Source organism: Cetorhinus maximus, chromosome 1, assembly GCF_964194155.1.
Source record: "Cetorhinus maximus chromosome 1, sCetMax3.hap1.1, whole genome shotgun sequence".
Lineage (NCBI taxonomy): Eukaryota > Metazoa > Chordata > Chondrichthyes > Lamniformes > Cetorhinidae > Cetorhinus > Cetorhinus maximus.
Genome location: NC_135879.1, coordinates 215,563,215 through 215,582,867, shown reverse-complemented (window position 1 = coordinate 215,582,867; position 19,653 = coordinate 215,563,215). Strand labels below are relative to the sequence as shown.

At 43.9% G+C, this 19,653-nt stretch overlaps 1 protein-coding gene across 1 annotated transcript in view; it reads right to left on the bottom strand.

Annotated features, from left to right (window-relative positions):
• The window catches only part of pstpip2 (proline-serine-threonine phosphatase interacting protein 2), a 137,685-nt gene that overhangs the window by 46,927 nt on the left and 71,105 nt on the right, over positions 1–19,653 (bottom strand). Inside the window, exon 6 of the mRNA XM_078553198.1 lies at positions 1,094–1,156. Within this exon, the coding sequence (XP_078409324.1) occupies positions 1,094–1,156 (63 nt within the window). The remainder of the gene's footprint in view (positions 1–1,093; positions 1,157–19,653) is intronic.

Here is a 19,653-nt window from a genome sequence, read left to right as displayed (position 1 = left end):
GTTGCAAAATGCGTCAATGAAAATGCCAGAATGAACTCTCAATTTCTCGCAGATACATCTGAACCTTCACCCTGAAATAAGCAAAAAGTTTGGGCATTATAGATTTCAGAGCCAGCTCTGGATGGTACCAGGTTCATGAAGAAAAACAATTTTATCCTGCAACAGATCATCAAGATTTCACAGTGTCTCCCAGCAGAACTTGATGACAGGCTTTGTCGCATTTCAGCGGTTTATAATCAACCATCGACAAAAGCAGAGATACAGATTGGCCTATAATGAGAATGTGGATGAGACTCCCATGCATTTTGACATGTCAGCCAGTCAATAGTGAGCAAAGTTGGAGAGAAAACAATGTTTGTGAAGGTGACTGGCCATGAAAGAAACTGAATGAAATAGTATAAATTTGTACATATGACATTTGTTTTCGATGAATTTAGTGTACACAAATTAATGTCTGTCTTCACAGAGTTAATTATTCATTTATTTACAAATAAAGATTCAATAATAAAAATACTTTTTGGCTCCTTTTGCACAACTTTTGGAGGCGGGGTTGGTGGGAATGATCTCTGACCTGGCAATTCTACGATAGGGTGACAATGGAAGAGGGTGGATTTCAGCCCCTCAAAAATATGACTCCTGTACAAGTTGGCCCCCTGCATTTAGGCTGAAAATTTAGTCTTGGAAACTCGACTTTTACACAAGTATATACATTCGGTTGGTAACCAAAAAGGCCATTGATTTAAAGTAATTGTCAAAAGTACTTGAGGGGAAAGTGAGGAGAAGTTATTACACACAGTGGGTTATGATAATTCAGAATGCACTGCCTGAAAGGTTGGAGGAATCAGGTTCCACAGGAACTTTTGAAAGTCAACTGAACATATATTTGATGAGAGCAAATTTGCAAGTTAATTTGCCCTATTTTCAAGCCTTCCCTTCCAACAGACTACACACGAAACAGACTCGTCCCAATTTATTTAACGTTGGAATGTAGTGAATAACCATGGGTTAAAAAACTTCCAAAAAAAAATACAGTAAACCGTAGTCTAGCACCAGTCATTTAAGGGAAGACAAGAAACTAAAATAAAACTCTTACATCCACAGTTTTCTTGAAGAACGCTGTCTTCTGCTTGTGCAAATTTTCCATACAATGTTCGATCTGAAAAGAGGCAAGAAATAGGATAACTTGGAGGAAAGTTGGGGGATTTCCCATTCTATTCATTCATTTTGAACATTTAGAAGATCTGACAGCACTCTCCAGCATTGATCCCACTGGAATCTATAGAGTCAGTGGCAGGACACCTGATTAGCAAGCGGTCAGCGATTCCATGCATACTGGTCCCAGGCTGCTGGGGGATTACTTCAATGTCAAATGAAAATTTCAATGCTTTTACCTTCCTTAAATCTTTCACAATCCTAACTATTTGTCATACCTCCTATTTACATATAGTCAACAAATTTTAAGATCATGCTCCCCATGCTCAAACCCGAAAGAGGCAGTTCAGAGAAGGTTCTTGGGAAGATTCCTATCATGAAAGGGCTGTCTTATGAGGAAAAGATTCAGCAGGTTGATCCTATACTCAATGGAGTTTAGAAGAATGAGAAGTGATCTTATTTAAATGTAAAATTTTGAGGAGCCTTTACAGGATAGATAGAGAGGATGTTTCCCCTCGTGAGGGAATCTAGAACTAGGAGGCACAGTTTAAAAATAAGGGGTCTCCCATTTAAGACAGAGAAGAGAAGACATTTCTTCTCCCAGTCATGAGACTTTGGAATTCTCTTCCACAGGCAGCAATGGAGCCTGGGCCATTAGGCAGATTTTTGATCGACAAGGGAGTCAAGGGTTAAGGGGGGCAGACAAGAAAGTGGAGTTAAGGCCACGATCAGATCAACCATGACCTTATTGGATGGCGGAGCAGGCTCGATGGGCCGAATGGCCTTCTCATGTTTCTGTTTCTTATGATCTTATGAATCATCTTTATATGCCAAAAACAAAATTGGTCCCAGCTATCCAAGGTACACCACTGTCAACCCTTTGCCAAACTAAGCAACACCCATTTATCCAAAAGCTTTGTTTCTTGCCTATCATTCAACATTTTATCCATACTGCTATAAGTTCCTTTTAGGCCAGATGTCTGAACTTCTATAGCCTTTATAAATAATTGTCTAATTTGTCAGCTTTGAAATCTGAAGAGTCCCAAATTTTCTAACATTCCCTCATAACTCAATCCTCTGACACTAAGGACTTACTCAAGGCCCTTCTCTGCAAATTCACAAGGGCTTATTTTTATTTTGTGAATGACAGTGAGAATAAGAGTTTGTGTACCAAATCCCCGTGACCCCAATCCCACTCTAACACCCTGTTGCATCTGGCACCCTGTTGCAGTATGTCCCCTTAACATCATCCTTCACCACTACTGCATCAGCTCAATACCTGCTGAAACCGCTTGTCCTTGCTTTTGTTACCTCTAGACTCAGCTATTCCAATGCTCTTTTGGCCTGTCTTCCACTTTTGCACCATCCATAAGCAAGAGCAGATCTAACATTCTACTGCCCATATCCTAATTGACACCAATTCCTGATCGCCCATCATTCCTGTCGTCAGGGGCCTTGAAATTCTCATCCTTGTTTTCAATTCCCTCCATGGCTTCTCCTTGCAACTCTGTAACCTCTTACGGCCCTACAAATCTTTGAAATCTCAATGCTACTCCAATTCAAGCCTCTTGCGGATCCCTGATTCTCATCACTCCACCACTGGCAGCTGTGTCTTGGAGGGATGTGGTTTTAAGCTCTGGAAATCCCTCCCTAAATGACTCCTCCTCTCTCGAAGACATTTCCAAAACCATAACTCATTGACGAAGCTTTTGGTCCCCTTTCCGAGCCCTGTGGTTCAGTATCAACCTTTGATAGAAAATGCTCCTAGGTGCTTTGGGATGTTTAACCACATTAAAGGTGTTAAATAAACTCAATTGTTGTTATGTGGCATTTGACATACGACACCCAGAAAAATAAGCTCATGTGAAATACAAAAGAGGAGAAACGTTGCTGCCCATGACCTTTTTTTAAAATCCGTTCATGGGATGAGGGTTCGTTGGCTAGGCCAAAATTTATTGCCCATCTCTAATTGAGAAGACGGTGGTGAGCTGCCTTCTTGAACCGTTGCAATCCCTGTGGTGTAGGTACACCCTCAGTGCTGTTAGAAAGGGAGTTCCAGGATTTTGACCCAGCAACAGTGAAGAAATAGCAATATATTTCCAAGTCAGGATGATGAGTGACTTGGACAAGAACTTCCAGGTGGTGGTGTTCCCATCTATCTGCTGCCCTTGTCCTTCTAGGCGGTAGTGGCCGTGGGTTTGGAAGGTGCTGTCTAAGGAGCCTTGGTGAATTCCTGCAGTGCATCAGATAGTTGGTACACACTGCTGCCACTGTGCACTGGTGGTGGAGGGAGTGAATGTTTGTGGATGTGGTGCCAATCAAGCGGGCAGCTTTGTCCTGGATAGTGTCAAGCTTTTTGGGTGTTGTTGGAGCTGCACTCATCCAGGCAAGTGGAGAGTTTTCCATCACACTCCTGATTTGTGCCTTATAGATGGTGGACAGGCTCTGGGGAATCAGAAGGCAAGTTACTTGCCACAGGATTCCTCCGGCTGCTCTTGTAGCCACAGTATTCATATGGCTGGTCTAGTTCAGTTTACAGTCAATAGTAACACCCAGGATGTTGATAGTGGAATATTCAGCGATGGTAATACCATTGAATGTCAAAGGGTGATGGTTAGATCCACTTTGTTGCAGATGGTCATTGCCTGGCACTTGTATGGCGTGAATGTTACTTGCCACTTGTCAACCCAAGCCTGGATATTGTCCAGGTCTTGCTGCATTTGGGCATGGACTGCTTCAGTATTTAAGAAGTCGTGAATGGTGCTGAACATTGTGCAAACATCAGCGAACATCCCCGCTTCTGACCTTATGGTGGAAGAAAGGTCAATGGTGAAGCAGCTGAAGATGGTTGGGCCTAGGACACTGCCCTGAGGAACTCATACAGTGATGACCAGGAACTGAGATGATTGACCTCTAACAAGCATAACCATCTTCCTTTGTGCTAGGTATGGCTCCAACCAGCGGGAGATTTCCCCCTGATTCCCATTGACTCCAGTTTTGCTCAGGCTCCTTGATGCCACACTCGCTTAAATGGTGCCTTGAAGTCACTCTCACCTCATCCCTGGAGTTCAGCTCTATTGTCCATGTTTGAACCAAGGCTAAAATGAGGTCAGGAACACAGTGGTCCTGGCGGAACTCAAACTGGGTGTCAGTGAGCAGGTTATTGCTAAGCAAATGTTGCTTGATAGCACTGTTGATGACACCTTCCATTACTTTACTGATCGAGAGCTGACTGATGGGGTGGTAATTGGCCAGCTTGGATTTGTCCTGCTTTTTCTGTACAGGACATACCTGGGCAATTTAGCACATAGCTGGGTAGATGCCAGTGTTGTAGCTGTACTGGAACAGCTTGGCAAGTTCTTGAGCACAAGTCCTCAGTACTATTGCCGGAATGTTGTCAGGACCCATATTCTTTGCAGTATCCAGTGCCTTCAGCCATTTCTTGGTATCATGTGGCGTGAATTGAATTGGCTGAAGACTGGCATCTGTGATGCTGGTGATCTCCAGAAGAAGCCGAGATGGAGCATCCACTTGACATTTCTGACTGAAGGTTGTTGCAAATGCTTCAGCCTTATTTATTAGTTTATTAATTCATGGGATGTGGGCTTCACTGGCTGAGCCAGCATTTATTGCCCATTCCTAGTTGCCCTTGAGAAGGTGGTGACGAGCTGCTTTCTTGAAACGCTACAGTCCATGTAGTATAGGTACACCCACAGTGCTGTTAGGTAGGGAGTTCCAGGATTTTGACCCAGTGACAGTGAAGGAACAGCGATATATTTCCAAGTCAGGATGGAGTGTGACTTGAAGGGGAACTTCCAGGTGGCAGTGTTCTTTTGCACTGATGTGCTGGGCTCCCGCATCATTGAGGATGGGGATATTTGTGGAGCCTGTTCCTCCAATGAGTTGTTTAATTGTCCACCACCATTCATGACTGGATGTGGCAGAACTGCAGAGCTTGGATCTGATCTGTTGATTGTGGAATCGCTTAGCTCTGTCTATCACTTGCTGCTTATGTTGTTTGGTAAACAAGTAGTCCTGTGTTGTAGTTTCACCAGGTTGACACCTCATTTTTAGGTATGCCTGGTGCTGCTCCTGGCATACCCTCCTGCACTGTCCATTGAACTAGGGTTGATCTTCTGGCTTGGTGGTAATGGTAAAGGGGGGGATATGCCAGGCCACGAGGTTACAGATTGTGTTCGAATAAAATTCCGCTGCTGCTGATGGCTCACAGTGCTCCATGGATGCTCAGTCTTGAGTTGTTAGATCTATTCAAAATCTATCCCATTTAGCACGATGGTAATGCCACACAACATGATGGAGGGTATCCTCAATGTAAAGACCGAACTTCGTCTCCACAATGACTGTGTGGTGGTCACTCCTAACGATGCTGTCAAGGAGAGATGCAGCTGCTACAGGTAGATTGGTGAGGACGAGGCCAAGTAAGTTTTTCCCTCTTGTTGGTTCCCTCACCACCTGCTGCAGGCCCAGTCTAGCAGCCATGTCCTTTAGGACTCAGCCAGCTCGGTCTGTACTGGTGCTACTGAGCCACTTTTGGTGATGGACATTGAAGTCCCCATCCAGAGTACATTCTGCACCCTTGCCATCCTCAGTGCTTCCTCCAAGCAATGTTCAACATGGTGGAGCACAGATTCATCAGCTGAGGAGGGGATGGTATGTGGCAATCAGCAGGAGGTTTCCTTTCACTTGTTTGACCTGATGCCATGAGACTTCATAGGGTCCGGAGTCGATGTTGAGGAGTCCCAGGGTCTGTCCTGCCGGTGGGACACGACACGTTGACGGTGATGGTGGCGTCTGGGACATTATCTGTAAGGTATGATTCCGTGAGTATGATCATGTCAGGCTGTTGCTTGACTAGCCTCCAGATGTTAGTAAGGAGGACTTTGCAGGGTTGACAGGGCCAAGTTTGCTGTTGTCGTTTCGGTGCCTAGGTCGATGCCGGGTGGTCCATCTGATTTCATTCCTTTTAAACATTTTAGCAGTTTGATATAACAGAGTGGCTTGCTAGGCCATTTCAGAGGGCAGTTAGGAGTCAACCACATTGCTGTGAGGCTGGAGTCACATATAAGCCAGACCAAGGATGACAGATTTCCTTCCCTAAAGGGCATTCATAAACCAGATAGGTTTTTACGACAATCAATAATGGTTTTTATGGTCATCATTAGGCTTTTAATTCCTGAATTTTTATTAATTTCAAATTCCACCATGGTGGGATTTGAACCCTGGTCCCCAGAGTATTACCCTAGGCTTCAGGATTATCAGTCCAGTGTCAATACCACTACAGCACCACCTCCCCCACTGCTTTCTTCCTCTATCTGCCATCTGGATGAGATAACAAATAGTGAAGGGGCATTCTCTCTTCCTTCAAACTGTTCTCAGTGAGAAAGAGCAGAACGAGGGCAAGGGAAAGGAGAGGGGAAAGGGAACTGAATTCCTGGCACCATGATCAGTAGCAAGAATAATCCTGAATGTGTCAATTGTACATTAATTGTGCTTATTTGTATGCAGGTCGTGGGCATTAACTGGCCATTCACTTGGGTGCCCTATAAATGGACACAGAGGTTATTTGGTTCGGAGGCTTATGCTTGTACACAAGAACACAAGAATTGTATTACTTAACTCTGTAAATAAATATAGAGGCATGCAAAGATTGGCTCCAGGGCTGTCCTAACCAGCTCACTCTCGAGAATAAAACTGAGCGCAAACAAGACACAGTATTCTGGTCCATCAGATCCCAACTGAGCTCCATAGAGAAGGCCAAGAACAGACGGCCTCATCTTCCAGGTAGAAGTTTTTAATTATATGATAATGGGAGCACCTGGTTTGGGAGGCTGGTAAACAGACCTAAAGTAATTTTAATTCAAACGGTGGCCTGTGTTTCTTTAATAAGATCAGAGTTGAAAGTGGGAAAACCGTAAACAATGGGTGGCCTCTTCCTGACTTTCTTGGTGGAGATGGGTGTCTGCAGTTGCCTTCATAAAGGGTTTAAATTATTCATATGCCTTCCCAGAGCAAAGGGAGGTTTGGGAATGGGAGATAATTAGTTTAGATCTCTATCCGGGACATCCCAGGAGCGCCCTGTTGCCGTGGGAGGTACCTTTTTGCTTGGCTTTTATCTGTTTGATTTCTCACAGAAGCATTCAGTTGTAGCCTGAGTCAAGCGGAAGAGAAATCTTCCAGGAGCTATAAACCAGTAGAAAAGGGCTATTGGAAACCAAGGGTGTTTTCTGATTTTGGAGTCACTGAGCAAGAAAGCATTGAGGTCCATGCTCGAGCTGGGGTGTCCACTGTCATGAGGACTGCCTAGCCAGATGCTAGTGGAAGGATCCAAAGAAATCTCATCAGAGAATAGCAGGAATATTAAGGAGAATCAAAGTGAATTTCTGAGAGCTGTGGCACACCTTGGTTTGGTCCTAGGAGAAGTGAAGGAACCCTCAAGATCCTGTAAAGTATAGGAGAACTCTTGGGCGGAAATAACAGTAGAACGGGGTAGTGTCCTAATGAGATTTTAGGGCTTAAAGAACAAGTGTTTGTGAAATATAGTGTTAAGTTTGTAGTACTTGCTTTGTTTAACTCTTGTACAGTGATGGTTTTTGTTTAAAATGTGAAACCTTGTGGCGTAATTCTTCCAGTATATAACCAGGAGTTCAAATTTCTTTTTAAAAGTTACTGATCTTCACTGAGATCACTACTATCTATTTAGATACACACACACGCAGACACTTATTCTTTAAGTCCTAAAATCTCATCTCATATATATATGTCTTTATATAATATATATACACATTTTCCTTTTGTAATTTTAATCCTTTTTTATCTGAACCTTTTGAAAGATGGAGACTCATTCTGCAATTTCCAAACTTCTGCCAGATACCATCTCGGGTTGGTTTCCTTTTCCAACTTTTTTCTATTACTATCCAGAGGATGAGGCCGTCTGTTGTTTGCCCTTGTTGCCCATCCCTAATTGCCCTTGAGAAGGTGGTGGTGAGCTGCCTTCTTGAACCGCTGCAGTCCAAGTGGTACAGGTACAGGCAATCGGGAGGCAGTGGCATAGTGGTAATGTCAATTCAAGTAATAATGTCAATAAAGTAACCCAGAGACCCGGGGTAATGTTCTGGGTACCAGGGTTCGAATCCCACCATGGCAGATGGTGAAATTTGAATTAAATGAAAATCTGTAATTAAAAGTCTAATGATAACCATGAAACCATTGTCGATCGTCATAAAAACCCAGCCCATCTGGTTCACTAATGCTCTTCAGGGAAGGAATCTGCCATTCTTACCTGCTCTGGCCTACATGTGACTCCAGACCCACGGCATGCCTATCAGTTGTATAATACCACTAGAAAATTAACACCAACACGAAATAGCCCAATTAAAAAACTTTTAGCATCATAAAAGAAAAAGACATAAAAAGGCCATTGTTTCCTGCACTTTTTGCCCCTTACAGAATGAGGCTGGGGAAAAAATAATGGGGAACCAGGAAATGGTAGAGGAGTTGAATAAATACTTTGCATCACTCTTCACGGTAGAAGACACTAATAGCATTCCAAAAATACTAAATAATCAAGGGGAAAAGGGGAGGGGAGGAAATAAATACAATAACTATCACTAGAGAAAAAGAATTGGGGGAACTAATGGGGCTAAAGGCCGATAAGTCCCCTGCACCTGATGGGTTGCATCCTAGGATATTAAAGAAAGTAGCTACAGAGATAGTGGGTGCACTGGTAGTAATCTTCCAAGAATCCTTAGATTCTGGAAAAGTCCCAGAGGATGGAGAGCGGCCAATGTAACACCCTTATTCAAAAAGGGTGGGGGGAGACAAAAAACAGGTAAATATAGGCCATTTAGCTTAACATCCATCACTGGGAAAATGTTAGAGTCTATTATAAAGGACGTAATAGTAGACCACTTAGAAATACATAATCTAATCAAGCAGAGTCAGCATAGCTTCATGAAGGGGAAATCATGCCTAACGAATTTATTACAATTCTTTGAGGAGGCAACAAGCAGAATAGATAAAGGGGAGCCAGTAGATGTAATATATTTGGATTTCCAAAAGGCATTCGATAAGGTGCCACACATAAGGCTACTTAATAAGATAAGAGCCCACGGTGTTGGGGCTATTATATTAGCATGGATAAAGAGAGGATTGGCTAACTAATAGAAGTCAGGAGAGTTGGGATAAGGGGGGCATTTTTGGGATGGCAACCTGTAATTATTGAGTGCCACAGGGATCAGTGCTGGGGCCTCAATTATTTACAATATATATTAATGACTTTGATGAAGGAAGTGAGTGTACGATCGCCAAGTTTGTGGATGACACAAACGTAAGTGGGAAGGCAAGTGCTGTGGATGATACAAGGAGTCTACAGAGGGATATAGACAGTTCAAGTGAGTGGGCAAAAACTTGGCAGATGGAATATAATGTGGGAAAATGTGAGGTTATGCACTTTGGCAGGAAGAATAGAGGAGCTGAATATTATTTAAATGGAGAAAGACTGCAGAAAGCTGCACACAGAAGGATTGGGGAGTCCTTGTGCATGAATCCCAAAAAGCTAACATACAAGTTCAACAGATAATAGGGAAGGCAAATGGAATGTTGGCCTTTATTTCAAAGGGAATGGAGTATAAAAATAGGGAAATCTTGCTAAAACTATACAAGGCACTAGTTAGACCACACCTAGAATACTGTGAACAGTTTTGGTCCCCTTATCTAAGGAAAGATATACTGGGATTGGAGGCAGTCCAGAGAAGGTTCACTAGGTTGATTCTGGGTCTGGAGGGATTTTCTTATGAGGAGAGGTTGAGTAAGTTGGGCCCGTACTCATTGGAGTTTAGAAGAATGAGAGGCGACCTTCTTGAAACATAAAAGATTCTTAGGGGGCTGACAGGGTAGATGCTGAGAGGATGTTGCCCCTTGTGGGAGAGTCTAGGACTAAAGGGCATAATCTCAGAGTAAGGCGTCGCCCGTTTTAGACAGAGATGAGGAGGAATTTCTTCTCTCAGAGAGTAGTGAATCTGTGGAACCGCAGAGGGTTGTAGAGGCTGCGTCATTAAATATATTCAAGGCTGAGATAGACAGGTTTTTAATCAGTAAGGAAATCTAGGGTTATGGGGAAAAGGTAGGAAAGTGGAGCTGAGGATTATCAGATCAGCCATGATCTCATTGAATGGCGGAGCAGACGCGATGGGCCGAATGCCCTACTTCTGCTCCTACGTCTTATGGTTTCTATAAAACAGAGTGTAAATTGCAGTCAATACATTATCCATTATATTGTAAGATCACTGAAGCATCCCAGGTGTCTCTGGCAACAAAAGAGGGAATTCAAGAACAATATGTTTAATGCACCTAATGTAATTTAATGCTGAAGAAAATATCAAATTGCTGAAAGAAACAATTTAACAGCATATTCCCCATTGATGGCACCACAGTATTTTGGAGCAAATTGTAAACTAAATGAGTAACCAAACTGCATGCTTGATTTTGCTTGGGCTGCGTTTCCTCCTTCCTGTCGAATGCTCGGAGCAATCTCCAACTTCCTTGTTAGAATGAGTCATTTTATCTAAAAATCCCTGCTCTGTTTCTGTATTACTTTAGATGATGTTTTGTGCCCAAGGTTTCCGTGCTCCAAACCAACATATTTCAGCAAACTGCTCTCTCCCAGCATCTAGCACTCCAAAGTCAGCCGCAGGGAAAGTTCTTGGTGGCAATAGTGGCAGCAGTTTAATGATAGTTTAATCGAAGGAGCAGGAGGAGGCCATTCAGCTCCTCAAGTCTGTTCTGGCAAGAGCAGAGAGCCAGAATGGGAGGAAAGAACCAAAGCAGAGATTGGCTTAAGTGCAGAAAACAATAAATTGTGGTAGATGGTTACAAGAAATTGGATGAGCACCAAGGCCAGGGAGAGAAGTCTTGGCCCCAGTGCTTCTACTGTTTCTAGGCCCCTTATATCACAAACTTCCTTTAACCGCAACCCCCCACCCTCCTCACATCCTTCGGGTGCCCGGAATTGGGAACCATTGTTACAGTGGGGTCCAGCTGTTTTATACAGGCTTGGCAAAACTTTTTGGTTTTTGTACTCTATGCCTCTATTTAAAAAGCCCAACAGGAGCTCAATTTTCAGTATGATATACTTTACGGCTTTGTCAGGCAATTACACACAACTTGGTCGTTCATATTTTGCAACCAGCTCTTGCTTCTTTGATTTGGCCTTATGCAATATCCGGACAGCCGCGTCTAAAAGACTTGAGCCTCAAGCACTGCAAACAACAATCCTATGCACAAATGAGAATATCTTGAATGAACAGTGACATATTCTATTGGGTGCATGGCTCTTGGTTTCACTTCCAAGTTTAAAAATGGCAAACCCTTTCAGTAAATTAGCACCAACCAATTCAGCTGCAATAATGCAATATTTCGATCCACACAAGTGGGCTTTGTTAACAGAAAAATTACACTTTGCATTGGCTGATAAATATTTTCTTTTTTTAAATTGAAACCAACCACACTTACAAATGCCCAGCATGGAGCATATAATAGGGGAGCAAAGTACTGTAGGTGCTGGAAATCTGAAACATGAACCGAAAATGCTAGAGAAACTCAGCAGGCCAGATAGCATCTGTGGAGAGAGAAACAGAGTCAACACTTCAGGTCCACGATCTGCACTAGCTCTCACGAAGGGTCACTGACCTCTACTTCTCTCTGCACAGATGCCACCAGACGTGTTACATATTTCCAACACTTCCCATTTCAATTAGAGCAAAAATAACCCCTTTTGCCAGCCCTCCTCTGTCAGCAAGAAACCAGCAGAACCAGTTTGGCACATTAAACATGAATTTTTTAAAAAAGAGTTAAAGTATGAAGAAGCGATAAATAAACATCAAAGCAATAAATGAATCTTTTTTAAAAAATAAGTTATTAATAATAATGACCATTTAAAAAGTGCCAAGGAGGCACTAACTAACTAATAAACCCTTTTTTGCCTTTTCACTTAAGAAGCAGGGCTGGAGAGAGAGACCGATGAGGCTCCGAGTCCTTGTCACCAGGGAAATGGGTGGGGTCCAGGGCCAGCTAAAGAATTGGGTTTAACTAACACCAACCTTGCATTCTCCCAGCTAGCCTCAGTGGATTTCATATGCAAGTAGGGGTTGGAAATTGGAAGCAGGTTACCTTTCAGCCTGGATTTTCCTCCTCATCTGGCCTGGTGTGTGGATAGGTTTTTGGAGAGGGAAGGGGGAAGGTTGTGTGTGTGTGTGGCTTGCTCCTAGATCCAGGGCGCTCTCTCTCTCTCTCACACTCACACACACGCTCTCTCTCTCTCACACTCACACACACACGCTCTCACACACACAAACGATGACGGATGAGGAGGCAAAGTCGGGAAGAGAAACTTGAGAAGTTTGGGCTTCTTCACTAAAGCTGCAAAGCGTGTGTGAGTGGGTGTATGTGCGCGAGAGAGAGAGCGAGTGAGTGAGTGAGAGACTGAGAGTGGGTGAGTGTGTGTGAGAGAGTGCTTTCTCCCCCTCCCCTCTCTCACTCACATGCTGCATCTCTCTTGTGCTTTGCTTGGCTCATTTCCTTGCAGTCTGTTCTCCTGCTTGGCCAGCCTGGTGCCTATGTCAGGACCATTCGCTGCTTTTCTCTCTACGTGGAAAGACCCACATCATCTTCTGCTCTGGTGGGTAACAGTGACTTCGACTGGGGTTCAGCCTGTCATTAGCTGATGGCCTGGGGTTCCCAGAATCAGGGGTTTCCTCCCCATGCAGTCTCTCCAACACCCAGAAGATCAGCAATACAAATTTCTTGCCAAACTGCATCCCAAACCCTCCCTTCTACCCCCTGTCCGGTGACAACCCCATGACTATCGCTGCTAGAACTATGTGGAGCAGAGTCAGGAGGAAAACCAGGAATCGGAGGCCCGAGAGAGAGGGGTGCACTGCTACTGGTGCGCCAGTCGGGCAGATCTCCCTGGAGGCAGCCAATTACGATTCTGTTAGGTATGGCCTGTGGATATGGTCATCTTCCGCCTGTGTAGAGGAGCAGTGCTGCCGGTAAAGCAAAAGCTGCAAGTTATGCCAGGGGTCCCCGAGGGCACATGCTACTCACTGAACCCCTGGGGCGTGAGGTGGCCACCTGAGAAAGGGGGGTGGTGTTGTCTGAGCCCAGGACACCTGAAGGCACGGGCCCAGCTGATTAGTACCATCTGCCCCCACTCCCAGCCCTGATGCACACTTGAGGGAAATAAATTTGCAGGGCTACAGGACAGAACAGGGGACGGGAACTGATTGGATTGCTCTATAGAGAGTCAACATGGACTTGATGGGCCAAATGTCCTCCTTCTGTGCTGTCATGCCTCTATGAGCAGGATTTTCATCAAGGAGAGCTGTGTTAACATTGTCTGCTGACCTAAGTGGATTAGCCATTCTTGAAGGTCAGCCATGCATTCATAATGAGGTCATCTAGAAAAACAGATGTCTGGCCATCTGTTCAAATTACTTTTGTGGATACCGTTGCCAGCTGGCCTCATTATAAATGCTTGACTGAGCTCCAAGAATGACTAATTCACTTAGCTCAGCAGGCAAGTTGACCAGGGCCAGGGAGCAAAATTGTGAGCCCTGGTGCTTCTCCTGTTTCTGGCCCCTTATTCCACCACCGCCACCAGCACCCCCAGTCTCCCTCCTCAATCATGCATGTTATTTCTTTCCCCCTTTCAAGATTCACCGATCAATTTTCTGTAATGCAAGCTCTTCATGCTCAAACATAGCTTCCATTTATTTCAAATGTTTGCTATTTTTAGTCATCTATCACTGATATCATAATACTGTAGCTCAGTTTTCATGACAAGGAGTGAATTTTCTGTGCAAATCTTTTTTTTAACAGAAGTGTATCTAGGAAACTAATTGGACTGAAAATTCATAGAATATAAGAAACACAAACTGAAATTGGGAAAATTTTATTTGAAACAAAATTTAGATTTTAGGCATCAGATCAATGTTACTCGTTTATTGATGCCATGATCTGTCTACTCTGCATATTTCTGGGAAACATTAAGTGTGTGCCACTAACCCCTTTACCAATATGGCATCTGACACACTTTACCAATATGGCATCAGAAGTATGTGCAGGGGCCACAAACTCCATTTTGGAATTTTAAGCAACCTTGTAGCACCCAAAGATCCAACCTCGTCCCCAGCACCTGGTCCTTCTGTTTGTGAATCTTGCTAAGCGCAACAAAAGGGGTGTCAGCATTCCCTACGTAACAACATTGAGTACAAAAGTACTCCAGTAGCTAAAAATCACTTTTGCAAAGTTGTGAAAGGCTCTTTACAAATGCAAGGTTGTTTCTATTTAAAAACTTATACAAACCACACTTGGACACAAAAGATGAGGGTCTAACAGGTAATATAAACAGAGCGTCAACTTTTAAACCAATCACATCAACAAGGAACTTAACTGAACAACTGTATTACTTCTGGGAAAAATAACCTGAAAACCAGCTATACTTAGGACATGGCTTGGAAAAGAATGCCTCTGTATCTATGAACGTTTACTCATTGTTATTCGGATTATCTATACCACATCCTTACAATTAGAGTCCTGTATAATTGCCAAGAATTGGCATTACCTCACTCTCATTAACTGTCACACCTGTTGCAGTTTCTTGCTCCCCTCCAATGTCGGCTTCTGTCAAGAGCCCTTGTGTTGCACTTTGGGTCCTGTAGTCCTTTAGTAGGCAGGGGAGGGTGAGAGCGCCGGCAAGGGTGGACTACATCACCTAGAACGCACCCTGGCAAAATAAATGGCCGCATGGACTTGGGCTGTTACTCCAGGACAGCCAGATCTTGAGCGCTGGAACTTTGTGGTGGGTGTTTCAGATTCAGAGGAGTCTTCGATCATAGAATGATAAGCACAGAAGGAAGCCATTCAGCCCACCGTGCCTGTGCTACTGGCTCTTTGAAAGGGCTATCAAATTAAGCCCCACTCTCCTTTGCTCCTCCCTGCAACATTTGCTCCCATTCAAGTATTTGTCCGATTATCCCCTTTTTTGAAAGTTATATGTTTCCCAGGCTTGCATTCAAAGTCTTGGATGCCTTACCTTTGACTGCCTGGGATACTCCTTGCGGATGATGTTGACCACTGGGATCTGGATGGTGGATAACAGAAATTCCAGCTGCAGCAGCTCCTCTCCCACCGCCCCCAACCCGGGCAGTCCAGGAGGCACGGAATCCTTGTACCACCACCATAGGACCATAGAACACTACAGCACAGAAAACAGGCCATTCGGCCCTTCTAGTCTGTGCCGAAATATTATTCCGCTAGTCCCATTGACCTGCACCTAGTCCATAACCCTCCAGACCTCTCCCATCCATGTATATATCTAATTTATTCTTAAAACTTAAGAGTGAGCCCGCATTTACCACGTAGGATGGTAGCTCGTTCCACACTCTCACCACTCTCTGAGTGAAGAAGTTCCCCCTAATGTTCCCCCTAAACCTTTCCCCTTTCACCCGTGTGGCAAAAGCTCTCCAGGAAGGACTGTGGGTCTTGATGGGAGGAAGATGACACACCAAAGATGAGCAACTCCCCCAGCTCCACCTCCATGCCCATGACCAGCTCGACAGACAGGTTGTGAGATAGCAGGTCAGCTGCCCGGGCATTTAGTTGCCACATGATGCAGAACAGAGAATCACGGGCTGTGCCTGATGATTCTGGCCCAGGGAGGGAGGATCTGGCAGGGCTGAAAGTGGCGAGTCTGCTGCCCAGCAGCAGTAGCAGCGGCAGCATGCTGCAAAGCGGGCATAAGAAAACCCCGGGGAGCAAGTAACTACTCTGCAACACTCTCATCACCTCGCAACAACCTTGCTGGAAACAATAACAAAAGCAAAAAGCAGTGCAATTACATAAATAAAAACTTCAGCCCCCAAAAAAATACAAAATGGCTGCAAATGCAAAAGCCTGCTTTTGAGCGTTAAAAGAAATTGCAAAAGAGAAAAATGGCTTTGGTGGTGTTGGATTTGCATGAGAGGCTGCAGGTGGCAAAACTGGTTGAGGCTTTGTAATCGTGTGCTCGCACACAAGGCGTGAGGCAGCCACTTGAGATACGAGGCAAGGTGCTGCTGCTAATGGCCAAGGCAAAAGCTCCAAGTTGAGCCCGGGCCCACCAAGGGCACCTTGTGGACCCACCTCAGGCATTGACACAGCTGTACTGCAGCCTACTCCTGCTCCTGATTCATATGTTTGTATAGGCAGGAGTGCAAGTTTTGTTTGATTAACATCTTTACTACCTAAAATAAGTTATTCTTTCTTTGTCGTGGTTTTTCAATGCCTGTTGTTTATTTATACAAGATTAAGAGATGTAAAGTCAACAATATATTTTTATCATTGATTCTATGAATGTCAGCTTTACAAGAAGGTAAGAGGAGCAATGTTGTTCAAAGGGAATGTTGAGTTGCTGTTTTTTGTTTGGTTTCTGACTTGGGACTAGAGTTCTCCCATAGTCCATGACTCCTCTCAGAGGCCACAAACCACGTTCCCTAACAGAACGGGCTCGATGTCACCAAAATGGCAGTTGGTCAATTCCATTTACCTGCTTTTGACCTTTGCAGTGGATGTGCTGTACATCGGCTTTAGGAAACTATTACAATTAAGGGGTACGGAAGGATGGTAAGGGTTAGAAAACCCAAATAAAGTTGGTCAGAAAGAACAAAACCGAGGGCAGGGGTTCAAGGCAGTTTATCCGAGAGGTTAGAAGTCCAAAGTGATGTCCTACAAGGTTCATTTCTGGGGCCATTTCCGTTCACTGTGTATGTATCAATAATTTAGGCTTAGAGTGGTGGTATTAAATTTTACAAGTTATATCAATATAGGAAGTATAGTTAATTATTTTTAAGACCAAGGGAATCTGCAAAGGGATTGTGATGGGGGAGCTAAAAAGTGGCAGATGGAACTGAATGTCAGTAAGTTTAGGTGATACAATTTGAAATAAGTACAGTAATTATACTCTTGAATGAAAGGAGGCTTGGGGTTGTATAATAGCAGAGGAATTTAGGCTATATTCAATGAATAGTAAAAAGCAGCATCTCAGGTTGCTAAAGCTGTTAAAGAAAGTTAATAAAATACTGGGTTTTAACTTGAGGCTTAGAACATAAAAACCAAAAGGGAATGATGAATCTATATAAAAACTTAATAAGACTTTAATTAGGAGTACTGTGTGCAGTGCTGGGCTCCACAAATTATAGGAGGGATATTGAGGCTTTAAAGAGGGTGCAATGAGGAATGTCCATGTGCAATGTCTATGAGGAAATCTAGTTAAAATTAAACATTTGAATAGTTTGTGCTTTTTTCATTAAAACAATGCATATTGTAAGAACATAAGAAATAGGAGCAGAAGTAGACCATGTAGCCCCTTGAGCCTGCTCCACCATTCAGTATGATCACGGCTGATCTTTTGCCTCAACTTTACTTTCCTACCTACTCTCCACATCTCTTGATTTCCTGAGAGGTCAAAAATCTATTTTGGGGAAATATAAAAGGAGTGTGTAAAATTACGAAGGATGCGACATGGTGGATAGATGCACATTGTTTCCAGTTATTGAATGGAAAAGAGTGAGGGGCCATAGAATCAAGATTAAATATGAGAGATTGAGAGCACAAGAGAAACCTCTTTACATGGAAAGTGGGAGACTGTGGAATTCACTTCTAGGATTAATGGTTAAGGCAGAAACTATATCAACATCAGATTGAACAGATAGGAGGAGAATAACAGGTTGGAAGGATGTGGAAACTTGGGGGATGGATTTTATCGAGCCCACAAGTGTGGAAAACGTGGCATGTAGGGTGACTACATTAGGATGCGAAATTTCAATTTCCCAACAGCAGGTTGATCCGCAAAGATAAAGTCAGCAATGTGTTTGCGTGTGCCAGGCCTCACACTGGCCTGTGGCAGGTTCATGCTTGTAATACATTTGCATGCTGTGAATGCTCATTGGCATAAAGATTTTTTTGATGAAGTCCTACCTTCAAGATAAAGTCAGCAGCACTCAAGAATCTCGTCACACCTGCTTCATGTTTGTTTAAAGGTGGCGTGCACCAGTCGGCTTTATACAGTTATGTCTGAGGTCAGCTGCTTTCAGCCCTGTTAACCTCTGCGGTACTAGGGGAGGGGAGCAGCTGAATAGCAGCTGGCACGGAGGCTCGGGACCAGGCAAGGGTGTGTCAGTGGCGGTGGGGGAGGAGAAGGCATGTGGAGAGAAGTCGGGGGCATGGAGGAGTGGAGGAGGGGTCCAAGGGTGGATAGAGGGTGGGATCTGGATCATAGAGAAGTGAAGGAGGAAGGCCCTGGCATCCTGGGTGTGGTGGGGACAGTCAGTCAGGGTAAGAAAATGAAAGGCCTAAAGGGCAATATCAGTACTGTCCAAATGTGAGTCCATCTCAGGCTATTGGCTGGCAGAGTCCTTATACAGGGCTTTCACTTACAACATTTCAATTATCCCTGCTGAGAGTGACCTTGGACAATGTCCTTTACAATAGAAGGGAGTGCCAACTGAGCCTGCAAGCTCAGCTAGGTCCCACAGAGTGGCGAGTACAACACTGGACCATGAACATTCAGTAAAGAGGGATCAAAAAAAAACACAACACTGTTTCTTCCCCAGTAAAGGAAATGTTCCTAACTCCCCGTTACCATCAACGCGTGCCAACCATGAGGCCTGCCAGTTTCAACAAAAAACAATGATGCACATATGAATAAAGTGAAACCAACGTAATGTGAAATATTTCTCACTGAAACTTAGTTTTGAAAAACATCTGTGCCACCTTTGCACTCTCAAGTCTTGTGTTAATGGCAATGGAGTTGGGCAGGAGAGGTTTGGCCCTGATGTAGATCCTGCTTGTTTCACCAAAAGGCTCTTTTATAGCCTACCCATAGCTGCAGCATTGCCTACTGATGGCAGATTTCACCACTGAAAGCTTCCCTCACCGCAGAATTGCACGCCTCCTGTACATGTCACTGGCACTTTAAATCTTAATTGTAATTGCATGGGAAATGGGAAAAGGCAGAAGAGTGGAAGTGGCGCACACTTCCGGTTCTGCTGTCGGAAAATTCCGCTTATGATGATTTACTGGCTCACAACTTTCTGTCGAAAGGAACTCGCTGTTATTTATGTACAAATGGTACAACTTCAAATGAGTGGCAGATGCATGAGTAAAGACAGAAATGCAAATGTTGCTGTGCTAGTTATGCCACTCCACCTTTAACTTCACAAATACAGCATTTTGCTATCTGCCTCACCACTGAACAGCACTGAATGCTATGAAGTTGCTGTATTTGGAGATTTACATAGAGAAGAACTAAACTACAGGAAGTTAAATTGTGTCCAGAATAAGTACCCTTTTAACAGTGTGATAAGTGTTAATTATTGCCAGTCAACCTTTGTGGCACTGAAAATTAACTTTTACGAACGCAGTGTCTCGTTCCTTCAGGTTTTA